Source organism: Nerophis lumbriciformis, linkage group LG17 (genome assembly GCF_033978685.3).
Source record: "Nerophis lumbriciformis linkage group LG17, RoL_Nlum_v2.1, whole genome shotgun sequence".
Classification (NCBI taxonomy): domain Eukaryota; kingdom Metazoa; phylum Chordata; class Actinopteri; order Syngnathiformes; family Syngnathidae; genus Nerophis; species Nerophis lumbriciformis.
Window position 1 is genome coordinate 28,481,952 of NC_084564.2, and position 20,880 is coordinate 28,502,831.

The 20,880-nt window shown below is 39.8% G+C and overlaps 1 protein-coding gene across 5 annotated transcripts in view; it reads left to right on the forward strand.

Moving 5' to 3' along the window:
- Window positions 1-20,880, forward strand: part of grik4 (glutamate receptor, ionotropic, kainate 4) — a 1,016,493-nt gene that overhangs the window by 885,550 nt on the left and 110,063 nt on the right. For all 5 annotated transcript variants that reach the window (XM_061973003.2, XM_061973004.2, XM_061973005.1 and 2 more), the window contains one exon: window positions 12,914-13,021. In XM_061973003.2, the coding sequence (XP_061828987.1) occupies window positions 12,914-13,021 (108 nt within the window). The remainder of the gene's footprint in view (window positions 1-12,913; window positions 13,022-20,880) is intronic.

Sequence of the window (20,880 nt, forward strand, 5' to 3'; positions counted from 1 at the left end):
GTTCCTTTTATAGCATTAATGCTGCATCCTCTTTGACCCTCGGGTCGTTCCATAGCGGGTGAAAATTCTTCACTAGTTACTGATGAGCCACAAGCAGGAAAATAGCAACCAGAAATGGACAAAGAAAAGGGTACATAATGGAAACACAAGGTCCAAAGCAAAGGCAAGAAAATAGTTTTTCGCCGTGAGCTGTCTTCACTGGAGCCTGCTGCGTGTTTGCATTCAAAGAAGTGGGTGGAGCTTCACTTTCATGTTTAGATTACATTTAAGGTGCATTGATTCAAGTTAAAGTTAAAGTTAAAGTACCAATGATTGTCACACACACACTAGGTGTGGTGAATTTTGTCATCTGCATTTGACCCATCCCCTTGTTCACCCCCTGGGAGGTGAAGGGAGCAGTGGGCAGCAGCGATGCTGCACCCGGGAATCATTTTTGGTGATTTAACCCCCAATTCCAACCCTTGATGCTGAGTGCCAAGCATGGAGGTAATGGGTCCCATTTTTATAGTCTTTGGTATGACTCGGCCGGGGTTTGAACTCACAACCTACCGATCCCAGGGCGGACACTCTAACCACTGAGTAGGTAACATAACACAAAATGTAGATTGTTACTGTGATTGCTTTTGTAAGAGCACAGCAAAATTGAAAGACGGTAGACAATAACTTATTATAGCATCGCTGTTTATTGCAAACAGTCAGGTATGTTGTCAAACCATGTCAAGACACCTTCTCAAACCAATCACACACTTCCGGCTTCAAAATACAAGCGCTACACTTTAACATCCCGTCTACAGTAACAAAATAAAAATGTCTTGCATTACGATCATGCTTTGTCAAATATGTTTTGTTATGTAATCTGTGATATTTCTACCTAAATAAATGCATATACATCAGTTGAGAATATAGAAGGGAATATTTGTGGCAGGCTGAAATAAATGGCATATTTTTATAATAATTTGATATTTAATAACTTGATATTCCTCAATTACAGTGTGCTTAGCTGGCTGAATATTTCATGTTATTAATATAAAGAGAAGGTTAAAACATTGTCATGCCATGATATAAATACCATTAACTTGTAAAACATGTAATGTACAGAATATCAGAAGCATTTATTCAGGGAGAATTATCACAAATTACATTACAAAACATCTTTTACAATCAAACAATGGTAGTAAACATCCATATTGTGTGTTGATAACTCGTTTTAGACATGTGGCAAAATGTGTTAACTCCTTCTACCAGCAGCTATAGTGACCTCAAGTCATTATGAAATTTAAATTAAATGTAATAGGTATATATTGACAGTGTTGAGTTTCCCAGGAGTTAATTAAAGGAGAGTGTGTTTGTTGTGCTCCATGTTTTGTGTCTGCACCATTATTGTAGTCAGTGTTCTTTCGAGTGGGATTTAAGTCTACTATAATATAATTATTCACAAATTGCACAGCTTGCACATGCGACGATTACACAAAACTATCAAGTTAAGTCAAGGGCCACAAAAATACTGGCCAGATATATTTTGTATGGAAACAACAACTTTCCACCCTGCATTTTGTTGCACCAGCAGACCATCGCAGTCGATGCCAGCGTTTCCCAGAGTATTTTTTTCTGGTATGCTGTCTAGGATGGGGAAGCCTAGTTGTAGTCCAGTTCCCATGCACTCAAAAAATGACACATAACACTCATTCCTTTTGATTCCTATGCTTAATCCTAATACTCGGGGAGAACATCGCTTTAATGTTGCTCGTATTTGAATGACAAACATTGTGGAGCGCTAAAATGTAGTGTTGTTTAATGGTTGATCGGTCACTCTCCCAGGACAGAGTGATGTGTGATGGGTGATGAGCTAAGAAGACGCCAAAGAGGAATCGTCGAACAAAACATCTTTTACAATCAAACAATTATAGTAATTATCCATATTGTGTGTTGATAATGCATGAAACTGGCATCTAAACATGGTGTAGCTTCTACAGCAGTAATAGAAATTCCCACAAAATACGAAATCTTGCAAGACACTGCAGGTAATTTTTGTTTGTTTGGCATTAAAAGCGCGTATGTCCTTTTTGTGTTGTTTAAATAAGCTTAATGTTTGAAAGAATAAAAAAACATATCTGTATATTTATATTTATTTAATTTAATTAGTTTGTTTTGATGGCATGTACAGCGCGATAGTCTGTTGAAATAAAAAGTGTTTCACGCCTTCCTATCAATCGTTTTTTCTATTAATACTGAGCTCAAAGCACCCACCTCATCTCACAAGATCCTCTGCAATTGACCGACAGCTTGCGAATGATGTAACGGGCACTCCTGCCCTACAACTACCTCTCGTTGTCCTCGCTCCCCGCTTTATGTAATCATTTTAGTTTGCCTTTTCTTTGGCCCACCCCTATAATGTTATACATTTTCTATGACTACAGTAAGAGAAAAAAATAGCATCTATCTATATCTTGAAGAAAAAAAATCAATGACGTGTGTTGTTTGGGAACAGTTGGTAATGGTTATGGACAGTAAAACTTTTCATGAAGCCAACTCACCTTAATGTGTGTTCCTAAATTTGTGTTGGACGTCTTAGATCAGTAGTCAGCAACGCGCGGCTCTAGAGCCGCATGCGGCTCTTTAGCGCCGCTCTAGTGGCTCCCTGGACCTCTTTCAGAGAAAATGGAAAAAGATAAAAAAAATGTATATATTTTTTGTTTTAATATATTTTCTGTAGGAGAACAAATAAGACACAAACCTTCCTAATTGTTAGAAATCCCACTGTTTATGTTAAACATGCTTCACTGATGAGAGTATTTGGCAAGCACCGTTTTGTCCTACTAATGTCAGCGATCCTTGAACTCACCGTAGTTTTATTATTTATTTTACCATGTATGTCTTTGATGCTGCCACAGAAAAAGGTGTTTTATGCCACTCCTTCTTTGTCTCATTTTGTACACCAAACGTTTTAAGCTGTGCGTGAATGCACAAAGGTGAGCTTTGTTGATATTATTGACTTGCTGGAGTGCTTATCAGGCATATTTGGTCAATCCATGACTGCAAGATAATCGATGCTAACATGCTATTTAGGCTAGTTGTGTGTACAGTACATATTAAATAATTTTTGCCTTGTTTGTAGGTATATTTGAGCTAATTTAATTTTCCTTTACTTATGTCCTCTGTGTGGTAAATTTATATTTGCATGTCTCATGACACATTATCTGTATGTATTATTCTTAGACTTAGACTTCCTTTTTAATGTCATTAAAATTTGAACTTTACAGTACAGATAAGAATGACATGTTGTTGCATTAGCTCATTGTAGTGCAGGATAATAGGATAGCAGGATACATAAGGTGCATATATAAATAAAAAGATTACTGTACAGATATATATATTGCACTTTTGCATTGGCATCCATATGCAACATTGGCTGCATTTCAGATAGTTGTTCGTGTGCCATGTTCTTCCAGACCTCAGCAAACGTTACCCAGCTTGCAAAGATTATAATAAATCCATTAGAAGAGACAGCCTGTCGTTTCCTTAAACTTGGACACACACATCTATACTTTTGGTCATTCTGAGCCAGTAATTTCCAGAAGTTATCTCATCCTGTGAGTAGCCTCCATTTTACTAATGATTTCCAATGTTGTAATAATGTGTAAAATAAAAATTTAAATACAACATTTCTGTCAACGAAGATTTGCGTCAGCCTTTGATAGTAGGCTAACATAGCTAATATAGACACTTACATCATGTGTTGCCTTCATTATAACACTTACATAAGGCTTTTATTTTTTTGCAGCTCAGACAGATATATTTTTTTTTATTTTTGGTCCAATATGGCTCTTTCAACATTTTGGGTTGCCGACCCCTGTCTTAGATGAAGAGAGCAGTTATGATTTTGGTTTACAGGGTAAACAACTAAAAGCTAAGGTTTTTCGCATTGTTTTCTCTAAACACATACATTTGTCTAAATGTGGTCTAGGACAGTGTTTTTCAACCACTGTGCCGCGGCACACTAGCGTATGGTGAGACGTTGTCTGGTGTGCCGTGGGAGATTATGTAATTTCACCTAATCGGGTTAAAAATATTTTTTGCAAACCAGTAATTATAAGCCGCAAATGTACCATTGTTGAGTGTCTGTACTGTCTAGAGCTTGGCATATCAGTAGGAGGCAGCAGGTAGCTAATTGCTTTCTAGATGTCGGGAACATGGTTTGTCGTGATTACAATATGCGGGAAGCAGCGTGCCAGTAAAAAGGTATCTAACGCTTAAACCAAAAATAAACAAAAGGCAAGTGCCGCTAAGAAAAGGCATTGAAGCTTAGGGAAGGCTATGCAAAACGAAGTTAAAACCGAACTGGCTGCAAAGTAAACAAAAACATAATGCTGGACGACAGCAAAGACTTACAGCGTGTGGAGCAGACAGTGTCCACAAAGTACATCCTTACATGACAATCAACAACAAAATAGGAGCGCAAGACAAGAACTAGAACACGACAAACACCAAAAAACTCCAAATAAGTCACGGTGTGATGTGACAGGTCGTGACAATCCACCTACTTTGAGACAAGAGCTATATTGATGCATGCTTGGTTATGTTTTAAATTAATATCCAATAATTGCGAGAACAACTTTTTACTGCCAATATCGGCTGCTAATTTTTTTTTGTTTATGTTTTCTGCTGGTGGTGTGCCTCCGCATTTTTTCAATGAAAAAAATGTGCCTTAGCTCAGAAAAGGTTGAAAAACGCTAGCCGAAGGAAAAATCTACTCTGCAGGAGATAATTCCTCTGCCATTTTTAAATGTGTTTTTTCTTTTTTTTTTTTGAGTCGTCAGCTTGAAGCGTCCCTCTGTCTCCGACTCCCTTGTCGTCATGTGACAATTGCATGTCTGTTATGATTTTGCTCACCGGTGTTCATGACCCGCCTTATATTGCATCTTTTTGGCCAGTTCATAATGTTTCGCCCTAACCATAGCCAATAGTGACTCATCATACGAACATTAACCGATCATTATGGATTTTCTTCGTTTGTATGTATGAATGTTCTCATTCATTTTGGCTGTGTGAAAACCATGAGACATGGAGTTTTACCAACACTAGTAAATGTCATTGTATGAAGGTGTGCAGTGACAGACTTAAGTTGAGGGGCAGAATGCTGCACAGCCAGAATCTGCACAATTGAGCAGCTTTTTCCACTTAAGTACATGGGAGAATAGGGTCCTTAGCGCATGCAATGTTATTTCATACACTGTTTTGGAGGGCACATGCAAACTAGCACAGCTTTATGCACAAATGGCTGCGGTCATTGTGGCGAGAAGGAGGCATAGGTGGAATGACGGAGAGAATGCTGTATGCGAGTGTCAACATATTTGGACAGTCAGAAAAAAAAAAAAAATACTCCAGACATATCATCAATCCAGCAATGCTATTTTTTGAGCTGTTAGATGACTTAAGGTCGGGGTCTCAAAAACTCAATTTACCCGAGGGCCGATTTGTGGACGTGAGGCTGGGCCGCACAAGGTATTCACTTCAGAATCTCGTTTTAGACATGTGGCAAAATGTGTTAACTCCTTCTACCAACAGCTATAGTGACCTCAAGTCATTATGAAATTTAAATTAAATGTAATAGGTATATATTGACAGTGTTGAGTTTCCCAGGAGATGTTGTGCTCCATGTTTTGTGTCTGCACCATTATTGTAGTCAGCGTTCTTTCGAGTGGGATTTAAGTCTACTATAATATAATTATTCACAAATTGCACAGCTTGCACAGGCGACGATTACACAAAACTATCAAGTTAAGTAGAGGGCCACAAAAATACTGGCCAAATATATTTTGTATGGAAACAACAACTTTCCACCCTGCATTTTGTTGCGCCAGCAGACCATCACAGTCGATGCCAGCGTGTCCCAGAGTATTTTTTTCTGGTATGCTGTCTAGGATGGGCAAGCATAGTTGGAGTCCAGTTCCCATGCACTCAACAAATGACACATAATGCTTAACCCTAATACTCTGTGAGAACATTGCTTTAATGTTGCTCGTATCTGAATGACAAACATTGTGGAGCGCTAAAATGTAGTGTTGTATAATGGTTGATCGGTCACTCTCCCAGGACAGAGTGACTGTGTGATGGGTGATGAGCCAAGAAGACGCCAACGAGGAATCGTCAAACAAAACGCTTTATTTGTTTCAGCGAGACTCAAACTGGAACTGCAGCTTCCAGGAGAAATCTGATTACTCTTCTGATGTCTTCTCGGACCACAATCCTTAAATACCTTTTACACAAAGACACTTACTCTTTGTAGTTCTAGCCTTGGGGCCGGCCAGTTAGGACAACACCCAGTTTGTTTGTACAAATGCAGACAACACCTGGGCGTTGTCACTTTGCTCAATAAAGTCGGGTGACCTCCAACCCTTGATCTCTACGCCTACCGGGGTGGGCTCTTACCAGATGTTGTTATTGTGTTTACACTTCCTCCTAAAATCCAACTGCTGCTATCCTTTAAGTTCCCCAATGTCCTGGGGGCAAGAGCTACCACTCTCTGGAGAGCTTGTGATGGACATCTGCACCCAAAGCTATCTAAGGGCATATTTCCTTAATAGGAGAATCCTCTAAAGGATTATGTGACCAAATACAAATGCATGCCATTTAACAATCATACAAGAAAATGGTACACGTCATAATTTACCACATTAGGTTCCTTTGTCTAGATTGACTGGGCTTCCAATACCCCAGTAAAAGGTGGCGGCGATTATAGTTGTGTGCTGCATGTTCCAGGACATAGCAAAACACCACAAGTTTTAGCATGATGCCATGAATGTGGAGGTAAATAACAGTCTCCAAGTTTTCACACTTTTGCCATTGTTGTCAATTGTGCATGCGGTCATTGTAGAACACTTGGAATATGTACACAAAGAGGACATGCTTTTTATTTGTGCGTCGCTTATTTGAGATCTTAGTAGATCTTACTACATGAGCGTAAGTGTTTTGTCAGTTTTATTGTAATTGTGAAACTGGCTTCCCTTTAGACAATGACACTTTTGTTCCATCTGAGGGTGACAGTATAGATGTTTAACCAGTCCTTGATTAAGAACTAATAATCTTAGAATGGGTTCTTTGGACTTCCCCTTTTGATTTGCATATGTTTATGGTATGCTTTTTTTCCTCACAGGCTGCTTATCAATCCAATTTGCCACATTTCCATGCAGTAAATTAGTCTGGTTTATCAAGTCATTGGGTTTCTTCTATTGTCACACCTCCATGTTAAGTCCCTGTTTCCATGCTCTATCTCTAATGTGACTGTTGACCATTTGCTGGGTGCCTTTTGTACACTAGGGGGCGATTATGTTCATTTTAGCTTGTTAAGCTATGTGGTAATAATGTAACAAGAAGAAGAAAATGCTACATGCTAATAAGTAGTGATGGTCGGATGAAGCTTCATAAGGCATCGAACCACTTGAGCGAATTGGTTCGAGAATTTCTCGAAGTGTCAATACGTCCTTTGGCAAAAGACACCACCTGCTGGCCGAATGTATAATTACAAACAGCTGTATCTTAACCACATAATGTGTGATGCGTTGAATTTCTGCGTTTGTTATGGCTCTTGTAAAATGACAATGAATCACAATAAATGTTTGACTAAATGTTTTTGCAAGTTAAATTAACACAAGTATAATAAAATGTGTTTTATGTGTTTTATACATTACAGGCCAAAAGTTTGAACACACCTTCTCCTCATTCAATGTGTTTACTTTATTTTCATGACAATTTACATTGTAGATTGTCACTGAAGGCATCAAAACTATGAATGAACACATGTGGAGTTATGTACTTAAATAACTGAAAACATGTTTCATATTCTATTTGAATGAGGAGAAGGTGTGTTCAAACATGTGGCCTGTACTGTATGTATATACAGTATAGTGTGTGTTTTTATTTTGACAACATGGTAGAATCCTATGATAGGGCAGGTTGTATAATGTTTATAATGAAAATGACAATATAATGTAACCTGGACTTTGGACAATGATGTGCAGAACAGAGGAGATTTCGTAATTGTTTTAGTTTTTGGAACAAGCGGTAGAAAATGGATGAATGGATGGATGTCATTCTTTTTTTTTCTTGACAAAACCTCTCCGTCATCCAGCAATTGATTTCTGTTGGCTAGTTCAAATAAAATAAATACAGAATGGGCTACTTTATTAAAGGTAATGTTTACAGTGATAAACACATTCGAAAAGTTACGTTGCCGGGAATCGAACCAACGTCATGTAGCATAAAAGATATACACACGCACTAATACACCACCTAACAGATAATTAAAATGTTCCACTGCTATTTAGTGTTGTTGGTAATGTGGAGTTATGTACTTAAATAACTGAAAACATGTTTTATTTTCTAGTTTCTTCAAAATAGCCACCCTTTGCTCTGATTCCTGCTTTGCACTCTCTTGGCATTCTCTCCATGAGCTTCAAGCACACCTGTGAAGTTAAATCCATTTTAGGTGTCTACCTCTTGAAGCTCATTGAGAGAATGCCAAGAGTGTGCAAAGCAGTAATCAGAGCAAAGGGTGGCTATTTTGAAGAAACTACAATATAAAACATGTTTTCAGTTATTTCACCTATTTTTGTTAAGTACGTGTCAGGTTCAAACACCAAACTATCTATTACACAAGACAAGAAGAAGGAATCAAGCAGAGACAGAGTTGAATTTTACTCATGAGGAGAGACGTATTGGGGCTGTACACTCAGTTACAGTTTGATCATACGCTCTAAGGTACAGTCTCACGTGCTCTTCTATTTATTCGGGAGGTCCCTAGTTAACATCACTGAGGCTGCTTCTGAAGGGAGGGGTAATGCAAGCAGCCCCAGTAGACACAATACATGACTATTCAGAATGGAAATGTGCTGATACTTGTGATTTCGCCCTGTCTCTGTTTTATCTGCGTTGAGGTACTCGATGTCCGTCCTCGGCTGTCAGCAGGCAGGGTCTGTAAACAAACTGCTGATACGAGACAACTCACAATGAAAGATTACAAGTTGTGCCTTTGCACAGATAAAAAAGTACAACTTCAGTACAATTGACAATAACTATAGCAACGGCCTTTAAGCATAAGAGTTGTGTGATAACTTATACATAATTATTCTAACAATGTGTTCATTCATAGTTTTGATGCCTTCAGTGACAATCTACAGTCAGAGATTGTAGAATCAGAATCAGAGCAAAGGGTGGCTATTTTGAAGAAACTAGAATATAAAACATGTTTTCAGTTATTTAAGTACATAACTCCACATAGTTTTGATGCCTCCGGTGACAATCTACAATGTAAATAGTCATGAAAATAAAGAAAACGCATTGAATGAGGAGAAGGTGTGTTCAAACATGTGGCCTGTACTGTATGTATATACAGTATAGTGTGTGTTTGTATTTTGCCAACATGGTAGAATCCTATGATAGGGCAGGTTGTATAATGTTTATAATGAAAATGACAATATAATGTAACCTGGACTTTGGACAATGATGTGCAGAACAGAGGAGATTTCGTAATTGGTTTAGTTTTTGGAACAAGCGGTAGAAAATGGATGAATGGTCGGATGCGATTCATTTTTTTTCTTGACAAAACCTCTCCGTCATCCAGCAATTGATTTCTGTTGGCTGGTTAAAATAAAGTAAATACAGAATGGGCTACTTTATTAAAGGTAATGTTTACAGTGATAAACACATTCGAAAAGTTACGTTGCCGGGAATCGAACCAAAGTCGTGTGGCATAAAAGATATACACGCGCACTAATACACCACCTAACAGATAATTACAATTTTCCACTGCTATTTAGTGTTGTTGGTAATGTTTTGATGTGTTTAAATGACACTTGTGGTTATTATTATACATACAAAAAAATGGCTATTTTGCTGGACTGTATGACTATTTACTGTTCATACAAACTATGCAGTGAATTATTTTCAATTGATTTGATGTTTGATGGATTTTTGTATGTGGACGTTTAATTCCTACATCACTAAATAAAGTATGAATAACAATCTTGCTTGTGGATTATTTGAATGTATGAGATTGAGGCAGAGATGGTGTCTACTAACCAAATAAACATGCACATTTTTAGTCGAATAATTCTATTGTTTACACAAGAATGTTTTAGTATCAACATACAAATGTTTATAGGTTTCTGACCACCGGCCAAGATGTGCTGGCGTCATGTCATGTATTTAAAGTGTCTTCTTTGAGAACATCCTGACACTTGGGATCTGAGCCGAGGATGTTGTTGTGGCTCGTGCAGCCCTTTGAGACACTTGTGATTAAGGGCTATTTGAATAAACTTTAATTGATTGACTTTAAAGTTAAAGTACCACTGATAGTCACACACACACACACTCGGTGTGGTGGAATTACCCTCTGCATACGGCCCATCCCCTTGTTCCACCACCCGGGGGGTGAGGGGAGCATTGAGCAGCAGCGGTGGCCACGCTCGGGAATAAGTTTTGGTGATTTAACCCCCAATTCCAACCATTGATGCTGAGAGCCAAGCAGGGAGTTAATGAGTCCCATTGTTATAGTCTTTGGTATGACTCGACCACAAGGCCACTGAGCAGGTTGGACTTATTAAACGGGTACGTTTTTATTTTATCATATACTTCAAGTGTTGATATATTTTAGCTTCTACATCTTTAATTTGTATTTTTGTTGGTGCAAACAGCCCCTATCGCCCCTCGCCCCGTAATAATTAAACAGCTGCGTGCTGGACCCATACAGAAATTGTCACACAGAACTGGTTTTCCTTCGCGTATTCTAGGTTTGTAATCTGATTTTGTGGTAATGAACTTATTTTGACATCTGCTTTGGCAAGTGTTGCAAATCAACACTTTAATAAGAATTAGATTGGGTCTTTCTGCAACAGGAAACCCAGCTAATTGAGTTTGATCAATGTATTATGCGGCTGCTGATTGAATGCATGCCTTGAACAGCTCCTCTACGAAACAAACAAGCTACAGGCTAGCGGCAGGTTTTATTAGCCTAGCCATCAAGAAAGAGACGTTTTGCATGGTAATTGTGTTAGATCCGTTCTGTGTATTACACTATATTGAAAAAAAGTATTTGGCCACCTGCCTTGACTCAAATATGAACTTAAAGTGCCATCCCATTCCTAACCCATAGGGTTCAATATGATGTCGGTCCACCTTTTGCAGCTATTACAGCTTCAACTCTTCTGAGAAAGCTGTCCACAAGGTTGCGGAGTGTGTTTATAGCAATTTTCCACCCTTCTTCCAAAAGAGCATTAGTGAGGTCACACACTGATGTTGGTTGAGAAGGCCTGGCTCTCCGCCGTCTCTGTTCTAATTCATCCCAAAGGTGTTCTATCAGGTTCACGTCAGGACTCTGTGCAGGCCAGTCAAGTTCATCCACACCAGACTCTGTCATCCATGTCTTTATAGGCCTTGCTTTGTGCACTGGTGCATAGTCATGTTGGAAGAGGAAGGGGCCCGCTCCAAACTGTTCCCACAAGGTTGGGAGCATGAAATTGTCCAAAATGTTTTGGTATTCTGGAGCATTCAAGGTTCCTTTCACTGGAACTAAGGGGCCAAGCCCAACTCCAGAATAACAACCCCACACCATAATTTATCCTCCACCAAATTTCACACTCAGCACAATGCAGTACGAAATGTACTGTTTTCCTGGCAACCTCCAAACCCAGACTCGTCCTTCAGATTGTTTGATGGAAAAGTGTGATTCATCACTCCAATGAAGGTGTCTCCACTGCTCTAGAGTCCAGTGGCGGCACCACTGCATCCGGCGCTTTGCATTGGACTTGGTGATGTATGGCTTAGATGCAGCAGCTTGGCCATGGAAACCCATTCCATGAATCTCTCTGCGTACTGTACGTGGGCTAATTGGAAGCTCACATGAAGTTTGGAGCTCTGTAGCAACCAACTGTGCAGAAAGTCGGCGACCTCTTTACACTATGCGCTTCAGCATCTGCTGACCCCTCTCTGTCAGTTTACATGGCCGACAACTTCGTGGCTGTGTTGCTGTTGTTCCCAAACTCTTCCATTTTCTGTAATAAGTTGACTTTGGAATATTTAGGAGCGAGGCAAATGTTACGATTTGATTTGTTGCATCGGTGACATCCTATGACAGTTCCACGCTGGAAATCACTGAGGTCCTGAGAGCGGCCCATTCTTTCACAAATGTTTGTAGAAACAGTCTCCCTGCCTAAGTGCTTGATTGTATACACCTGCGGCCGGGCCAAGCGATTAGGACACCTGATTCTGATCACTTGGATGGGTGGCCACATACTTTTGGCAGTATAGTGTATGTTAAGATTCAGGTGATCCCGGATTTCTTGATTGATTGAAACATTTATTAGTAAATTGCACAGTACAGTACATGTTCCGTACAATTGACCACTAAATGGTAACACCCCAATAAGTTTTTCAACATGTTTAAGTCGGGGTCCACGTTAATCAATTAATGGTATATATCACAGGGTCGTCGGCTTTCCCACTCAGAACAAGTTTAATATTTACGATTGTCAGCCTCGACTCGTTTTGAAGCCAATTTTTGGGACATCTTCAGTCTTGGCGTGCCTCAGACCACAGAACAATCTCATAGGGTAATCTTATAAGAAATAGAATAATCTGGTGTTAGCCTTCTTTGTTCGAACCGCGGTAAAAGTGAGACAACACCAGCCCGATTTATCTTCAAGATTTGTCTTAATTCAAGCAGCGAGCACGTTAAGTGCATAAGTGAGTTCAAGAATGGCGTCAAAAGTGTAGGTATGGCGTAAGTGTGATATTTTATACAGACTCTGTTGTGTGGCACATTTCTGATCGCTCTGCTCTCACAGTGGTCTTCCCGGCTGTTTCGATTGGCCATTGGGACATAATGACTGATCTGTATGTTCATTGTGCATATGTGCAGATTGGCCTGTGGCACTCTGAAGCCGGACTGTCGATGGAGAAAAAGCTGCCATCCATCAACGTGACGGACACTCTCTTCAACACGACTCTTACCATCACTACGATACTGGTAAGTGGCGCAGCACGCACACATCATAGCCAACTCTTAACACCTCTTTGCTGCATGTGATTGATGATTGGCACAACATTTCCATATGAAAAAAGAAAACTATTTATTTTTTATTTTTCGGTCCTCTTGGGATCAGAGGAAGCGACAATGTGCAATTGGTTGGCCCGGAGTGCCTCAGAGGAGGCTCTATCACAGAGCATCAGCCGGAGCTAATAATTCACCGTGTCAGCCTTCCTCAGTGTGTGTCGTAAATATAGATTGTGGGAAAAGCGCTTCGCTGCCTTCACTCTGCTACTTGTTGCAATTGTTTTTCCTTAAAGAAGAATCCTTTCTACGTAGCTTCAGAAAATTTTAGCCATCAATCATCGATACACATCCACACAGCTCTACCATAGAGTGCAAAAGCATTTTTCGAGTTTGGGCAATATTTTCATTTTAACCTAAAACATAATGTTCTCTTTCAAAACCCAACACATTACATACTCATATGCAGAAAACACTTCAGTTAGATTTACCAATAACCCAAATCTAGCACAAATACATCAATACATTCAAACTTTATACTGTGCAAGAAATAAAACCAACTGACCAAAACACTTCAGCTTAAATTGTTTGGGGGTCTTCGTTGTGGTATTTTAGGCTTCATATTGCGCCACACATTTTCAATGGGAGACAGGTCTGGACTACAGGCAGGCCCTCTAGTACCCGCACTCTTTTACTATGAAGCTACACAGTTGTAGCACGTGGCTTGGCGTTGTCTTGCTGAAATGAGCAGGGGCGTCCATAAACATGTTGCTTGGATGACAACATATGTTGCCCCAAAGCTGTATGTACCTTTCAGCATTAATGGTGCCTTCACAGATGTGTAAGTTAACCATGCCTTGGGCACTAGTACACCCCCATACCATCACACGTGCTGGCTTTTGAACCTTGAACTGAAACTGGTTGTTTCCTCTTTGTTCCGGAGGACACAACAGCCACAGTTTCCAAAACAATTTGAAATGTGGACTCGTCAGACCACTGAACACTTTTCCACTTTGCATCAGTCCATCTTCGATGAGCACGGGCCCAGCAAAGCTGGCGGCGTTTCTGGGTGTTGGTGATAAATGGCTTTAGCTTTGCATAGTAGAGTCTTAACTTGCACTTACAGATGTAATGACGAACTGTTGTTACTGACAGTGGTTTTCTGAAGTGTTCCTGAGTCCATGTGGCGATTTTTTTTACACACTGATGTCGGTTTTTGATGCAGTACCGCCTAAGGCAGGGGTCGGCAACCCGCGGCTCTAGAGCCGCATGCGGCTCTTTAGCGCCGCCCTAGTGGCTCTCTGGAGCTTTTTCAAAAATGTATGAAAAATGGAAAAAGATGAGGGGGAAAATATATTTTTTGTTTTAATATGGTTTCTCTAGGAGAACAAACATGACACAAACCTCCCTAATTGTTATAAAGCACACTGTTTATATTAAACATGCGTCACTGATTCGAGTATTTGGCGAGCTCCGTTTTGTCCTACTAATTATGGCGGTCCTTGAACTCACCGTAGTTTGTTTACATGTATAACTTTCTCCGACTTTCTAGGACGTGTTTTATGCCACTTCTTTTTCTGTCTCATTTTGTTCACCAAACTTTTAAGGTTGTGCATGAATGCACAAAGGTGAGTTTTGTTGATGTTATTGACTTGTGTGGAGTGCTAATCAGACATATTTGGTCACTGCATGACTGCAAGCTAATTGATACTAGCATGCTATTTAGGCTAGCTATATGTACATATTGCATCATTATGCCTCATTTGTAGCTATATTTGAGGTCATTTAGTTTCTTTTAAGTCCTCTTAATTAAATTGATATCTCATGACACACTATCTGTATGTAATATGGCTTTTAATTTTTTGCGGCTCCAGACAGATTTGTTTTTGTATTTTTGGTCCAATATGGCTCTTTCAACATTTTGGGTTGCCGACCCCTGGCCTAAGGGATCGAAGATCCATAATATCATCGCTTACGTGCAGTGATTTCTTCAGATTCTCGTAACCTTTTGATGATATTAAGGAGCTTAGATGGTGAAATCCCTAAATTCCTTGCAATAGCTCGTTGAGCAATGTTGTTCTTAAACTGTTTGACAATTTTCTCACGCATTTGTTCACAAAGTGGTGACCCTCGCCCCATCCTTGTTTGTGAATGACTGAATGACCTCAACTTTCTCAGTCTTGTTTTGAAACATGTTGCAGGCATCAAATTCCAAATGAGCTAATATTTGCAAACAATAAAAAAAGGTTTCCAGTTTGAACGTTAAGTATCTTCTTTGCAGTCTATTTAATTGAATATAGGTTGAAACGGATTTGCAAATCATTGTATTCTCTTTTTATTTACCATTTACACAACGCGCCATTTTCACTGGTTTTGGGGTTTGTACTTTTAAGAAACAACCATCAAAAAAAACAAACTCAGCATGGGTGCTTTGGCGACTGAGGAGAGGAAAAACTCCCTGTTAGATAGAGACCTCGAACACACTCAGACTGACCCAGAGCACCAAGATGTGTTTGTCTGCGGGTAAGAACAAATGAGACGTTGCTTTCACGACAGAAAGTTGGAGCGAAGGAATGAAATGTGCGAGCTGGGAGACTTGATTTAATTTCAGAGATATAAAGTCCCCCGGCCAAACTTTGGAATCCACCGCGGGGCAATTTTCAGGGCCTATCACAGTTCATTCATCACGGTATGATTGCTGTGTTGCTCTTATCTGGCTGCTGTGCAGCAGCTCAAGCGTTTCCTACCTGCAAACTTTTGAATTAGCACTTAAAGTAATAATGGGCGCCATCTTCAAGTGTTTGCACGTGCCAGAATTGCATACCTTGTACGCCGCGCTTTTATTACACAATTGCTGTCACAGTCACACAATTGACGGTCGCTTCCCCCGCGAGACCGCCAGCCATGCGTTTGTAATCATTGATCCCATTTTTACACGCTGCGTTTACACTCATGTTCATTACCTCAGTAAGCACGGCCAGGCGATAGGGGAGGGAAAAAAAAGAACAATTCTTGGTTTTTGTGAGATGAAAATTGTCTTTATATGTTGGGTTTTATTGTGCTTTATCTATGTCGTGAAATATAGTAGCTTGTCATGCGGTAAAAAGGATAAGCATTTTGATACCTTACATTCCCGCCGGCTGGTGTTTGGCATGCATTGCAGTCCTGTTGCAGGTAGATCTTTGTGATTAGGAATTAAAATATGCTTATAATAGTGGCACGACTCTCATTTAGCTAAATAAAACCAAAAAAATATTACAAAGTGCAGTTCTACACTGATTTTATTGTATAGTTGTACCTACTAATAGGGTTGGTAAATCTGCACCTATGTCTGTGGTTGTGTCTTCCACGAAGTCCTGCAGCGCAGTTATCAGTCCACTACAGACTTCTTGGCCTGGGAATAAGAGGCGGCTTTAAAAAGTTTGCCTTTTGTTCTATCTTCAAACCTACAGTACATCCTAACCTGTGTGTGCTTGCAAAATACAAACCCCGTTTCCATATGAGTTGGGAAATTGTGTTAGATGTAAATATAAACGGAATACAATGATTTGCAAATCATTTTCAACCCATATTCAATTGAATATGCTACAAAGACAAGATATTTGATGTTCAAACTGATAAACATTTGGTTTTTTTGCAAGTAATCATTAACTTTAGAATTTGATGCCAGCAACACATGACAAAGAAGTTGGGAAAGGTGGCAATAAAGACTGATAAAGTTGAGGAATGCTCATCAAACACTTATTTGGAACATCCCACAGGTGAACAGGCAAATTGGGAACAGGTGGGTGCCATGATTGGGTATAAAAGTAGATTCCATGAAATGCTCAGTCATTCACAAACAAGGATGGGGCAAGGGTCACCACTTTGTCAACAAATGCGTGAGCAAATTGTTGAACAGTTTAAGAAAAACCTTTCTCAACCAGCTATTGCAATGAATTTAGGGATTTCACCATCTACGGTCCGTAATATCATCAAAGGGTTCAGAGAATCTGGAGAAATCACTGCACGTAAGCAGCTAAGCCCGTGACCTTCGATCCCTCAGGCTGTACTGCATCAACAAGCGACATCAGTGTGTAAAGGATATCACCACATGGGCTCAGGAACACTTCAGAAACCCACTGTCAGTAATTACAGTTGGTCAGTACATCTGTAAGTACAAGTTAAAACTCTCCTATGCAAGGCGAAAACCGTTTATCAACAACACCCAGAAACGCCGTCGGCTTCGCTGGGCCTGAGCTCATCTAAGATGGACTGATACAAAGTGGAAAAGTGTTCTGTGGTCTGGCGAGTCCACATTTCAAATTGTTTTTGGAAACTGTGGACGTCGTGTCCTCCAGACCAAAGAGGAAAAGAACCATCCAGATTGTTATAGGCGCAAAGTTGAAAAGCCAGCATCTGTGATGGTATGGGGGTGTATTAGTGCCCAAGACATGGGTAACTTACACATCTGTGAAGGCACCATTAATGCTGAAAGGTACATACAGGGTTTGGAGCAACATATGTTGCCATCCAAGCAATGTTACCATGGACGCCCCTGCTTATTTCAGCAAGACAATGCCAAGCCACGTGTTACATCAACGTGGCATCATAGTAAAAGAGTGCGGGCACTAGACTGGCCTGCCTGCGACCTGTCTCCCATTGAAAATGTGTGGCGCATTATGAAGCCTAAAATACCACAATGGAGACCCCCGGACTGTTGAACAACTTAAGCTGTACATCAAGCAAGAATGGGAAAGAATTCCACCTGAGAAGCTTAAAAAATGTGTCTCCTCAGTTCCCAAACGTTTACTGAGTGTTGTTAAAAGGAAAGGCCATGTAACACAGTGGTGAACATGCCCTTTTCCAAGTACTTTGGCACATGTTGCAGCCATGAAATTCTAAGTTAATTATTATTTGCAAAAATAAAAGTTTATGAGTTTGAACATCAAATATATTGTCTTTGTAGTGCATTCAATTGAATATGGGTTGAAAATGATTTGCAAATCATTGTATTCCGTTTATATTTACATCTAACACAATTTCCCAACTCATATGGAAACGTGGTTTGTACATTTACAGTATTTTCCGAACTATTAGGCGCACTTAAAATGATTTTTTCCCCCTCAAAATCCGACAGTGTGCCTTATAACCCGGTGCGCCGAATGTACGTAATAATTCTGGTTTTGCTTACCGACCTTGTAGCTATTTTATTTGGTACATGGTGAAATGATAAGTGTGACCAGTAGATGGCTGTCACACATAAGATATATGTATGGACTGCAATATGACTCAAGTAAACAACACCAACATTGTATATGTTCCATTGAAAATATAGAATCGATCAAAATATTTTAGTATGACTTTGGTAAGCTATGAAGCCGCACCACTTGATGGCTTGTACTGTGCTTCAACATAGGAGTATTATTAGGGTGTGTGTTGTTATGGTTGGAGGAGGGGGTTGTGACAGCACATAACCACAAAGGGGCAATATTGCTCTATGTATTTATTATATGTATATATAAACAATTTAATAAATAATGAACAATATAATTTAATTAACTAAAGAATGGTGTGTGGCAATATCCAAGACTGTGTATGGTGTAAGACTATGTGTAGTCGGAGGTGCTGGAAGACCCAGCTGTCGGGAAAAAGCGAGTTTGAGCCCTCGCTGTGACATGTGTATGAGGTAAGACATATTATCTGGCGTTTGTTTTGCAATATTATGCAAAAACAACTTTTCTTACCTTCTGGTACCTGCTGATCTGTATTTGGGATCTGCATAAGTCCTGAAAAAGTGTGCGTGTCCGCCGTTGTAGTCGATGAGGTTCTTCTTTGTCTCTATCTTCTTGTTATGGGACATGCATCTTCCGTTGTTGCCATTTCTAATATAAAGTAGTGTAAAGCAGGGGTCTCCAAACTTTTTTGCACCACGGACCAATTTAATGTAGGCATTATTTTCAGGGACCAGCGTTCCACTTGTGCCAGATAAATACAGCAAAATAAGTGCATGAAAAATACAAGTCACTATAACTCTGAATTTGTGGGAGGGTTTTTCTTTGCAATGAGATGCAGATGGAAATCAGCCTTTGGCTACAATCTGTCACATTTATATTTGATATGTTCATGAATGTGCATTGTATCATGTTACACAGTTATAACAAATATAACAACTTCCTATGAGGAGTTTTATTGTACTTCTATAAACCAGCGTATTGGTGTGTTTAGTGGGACAGGCCAAAGTTAAGTCGGAGAAAATGTAGTCCTTTATAAATTATTTCATGTTTCTCTGCGGCCCGGTAGCAAATGCTTCACGGACCGGTACCGGTCCCCGGACCGGTGGTTGGGGACCACTGGTGTAAAGTTCTTACTTATATCTGTCAGTAAACTTGCCATGAAAGCGCTAAAACATACTGGTGTAGTGAGTTTACATTATTCACCCAAGGAACTTTAGTTATTAGAGAGTTCCGGTCGGACGGTTTTTCACGGGACACATTTCTGGCAGATGAGGAGATGCTGCTCCTAGGGCTGGGCGATATGTCCTTGTATTAATATCTTGATATTTTTAGACCATGTCACGATACACGATATATATGTCGATATTTTGCCTTAGCCTTGAATGAACACTTGATACATATAATCACAGCAGTATGATGATTCTATGTGTCTACTTTAAAACATTCTTGTTCATACTGCATTAATATATGCTCATTTTAAACTTTCATGCAGAGAGGGAAACCTCAACTAAGTCAATTTACCAAAACGGTATTTATTAAACAGTTATTTAGCAGTGGCACAAACATTCATGTCATTTCCAAAAAAACTAAGTGCAAGATTGTCAGAGACATTTTAAAACAAGCTTTTAGAGCACTTTTTTGCATGATGTCACTAAGATGACATATCAAAACAACACTAAATTAAAGTGCACTTTTTGTACGGAACGCCACTACAATGTTTTAAAACAAATAATGTGCACCTTTGTGCATGATGTCACACAAGATATGTCATTAACTGTCAAATAAAAATGAGCTGCATAATAGGAAATCAAATAGTGTATGTCCTTCACTATGTGGTAGGTTCCTGCGGACGTTATCTCCTTCTGTTATTGACTATTTTTTTCATACAGTGTTGATCTGGGAATGGTTGCTTGGGCATTTTGTTGGTGTGGCACCGGCCGGAGATGTTGACATGCAGAGTTTCAAGCACTCTTCATTCTCTAGCGGGTGACTTTTCAAATGATGCTACAAATTAGCAGTAATGCTACTTTTTGTAGCAACGCTTTTGCCGCATACTTGACATATTACGGTTGTCTGTTCGACATATTCCCACTTGAAGATAAACCACCGCCAGACGATGGACTCCGTGCTGTTTTTCTTGGGAAGTAATTCTTCCTTCATTTGTTACCAGATTCACACCTTCTTTCTCCCGTATTACCACTCGCACCGCTAGCACCACAGCTAACCTTACCCATGCTGCTACCTCTCTGCTCGGCAAGGGCGTATGACGTTGCACGCGTGACAGTATGTGACGTATGTAAGAAGGTGCGCTTGTTTTATGTCTCTGTGAGAAAGAGAGACAAGAAAGAGTGATAAAAGCCTGTAGTGTAATGCCCGCAGCTAAAAGCAACTGTGTGAGAACATATACTCGAATATCACGATATAGTAATTTTTTATATCGCACAGAGACAAACCCACGATATATCGAGTATATTCCATATATATCGCCCAACCTTAACTGCTCCCTTATTGATGTAAGTAAAGTCTGAATGTCATTACAACAGTTAGCTCCATCTTTTAACACTTCTTCCACCCCCGTCCTTGCACGCTACACCGCTACAACAAAGATGACGGGGAAAA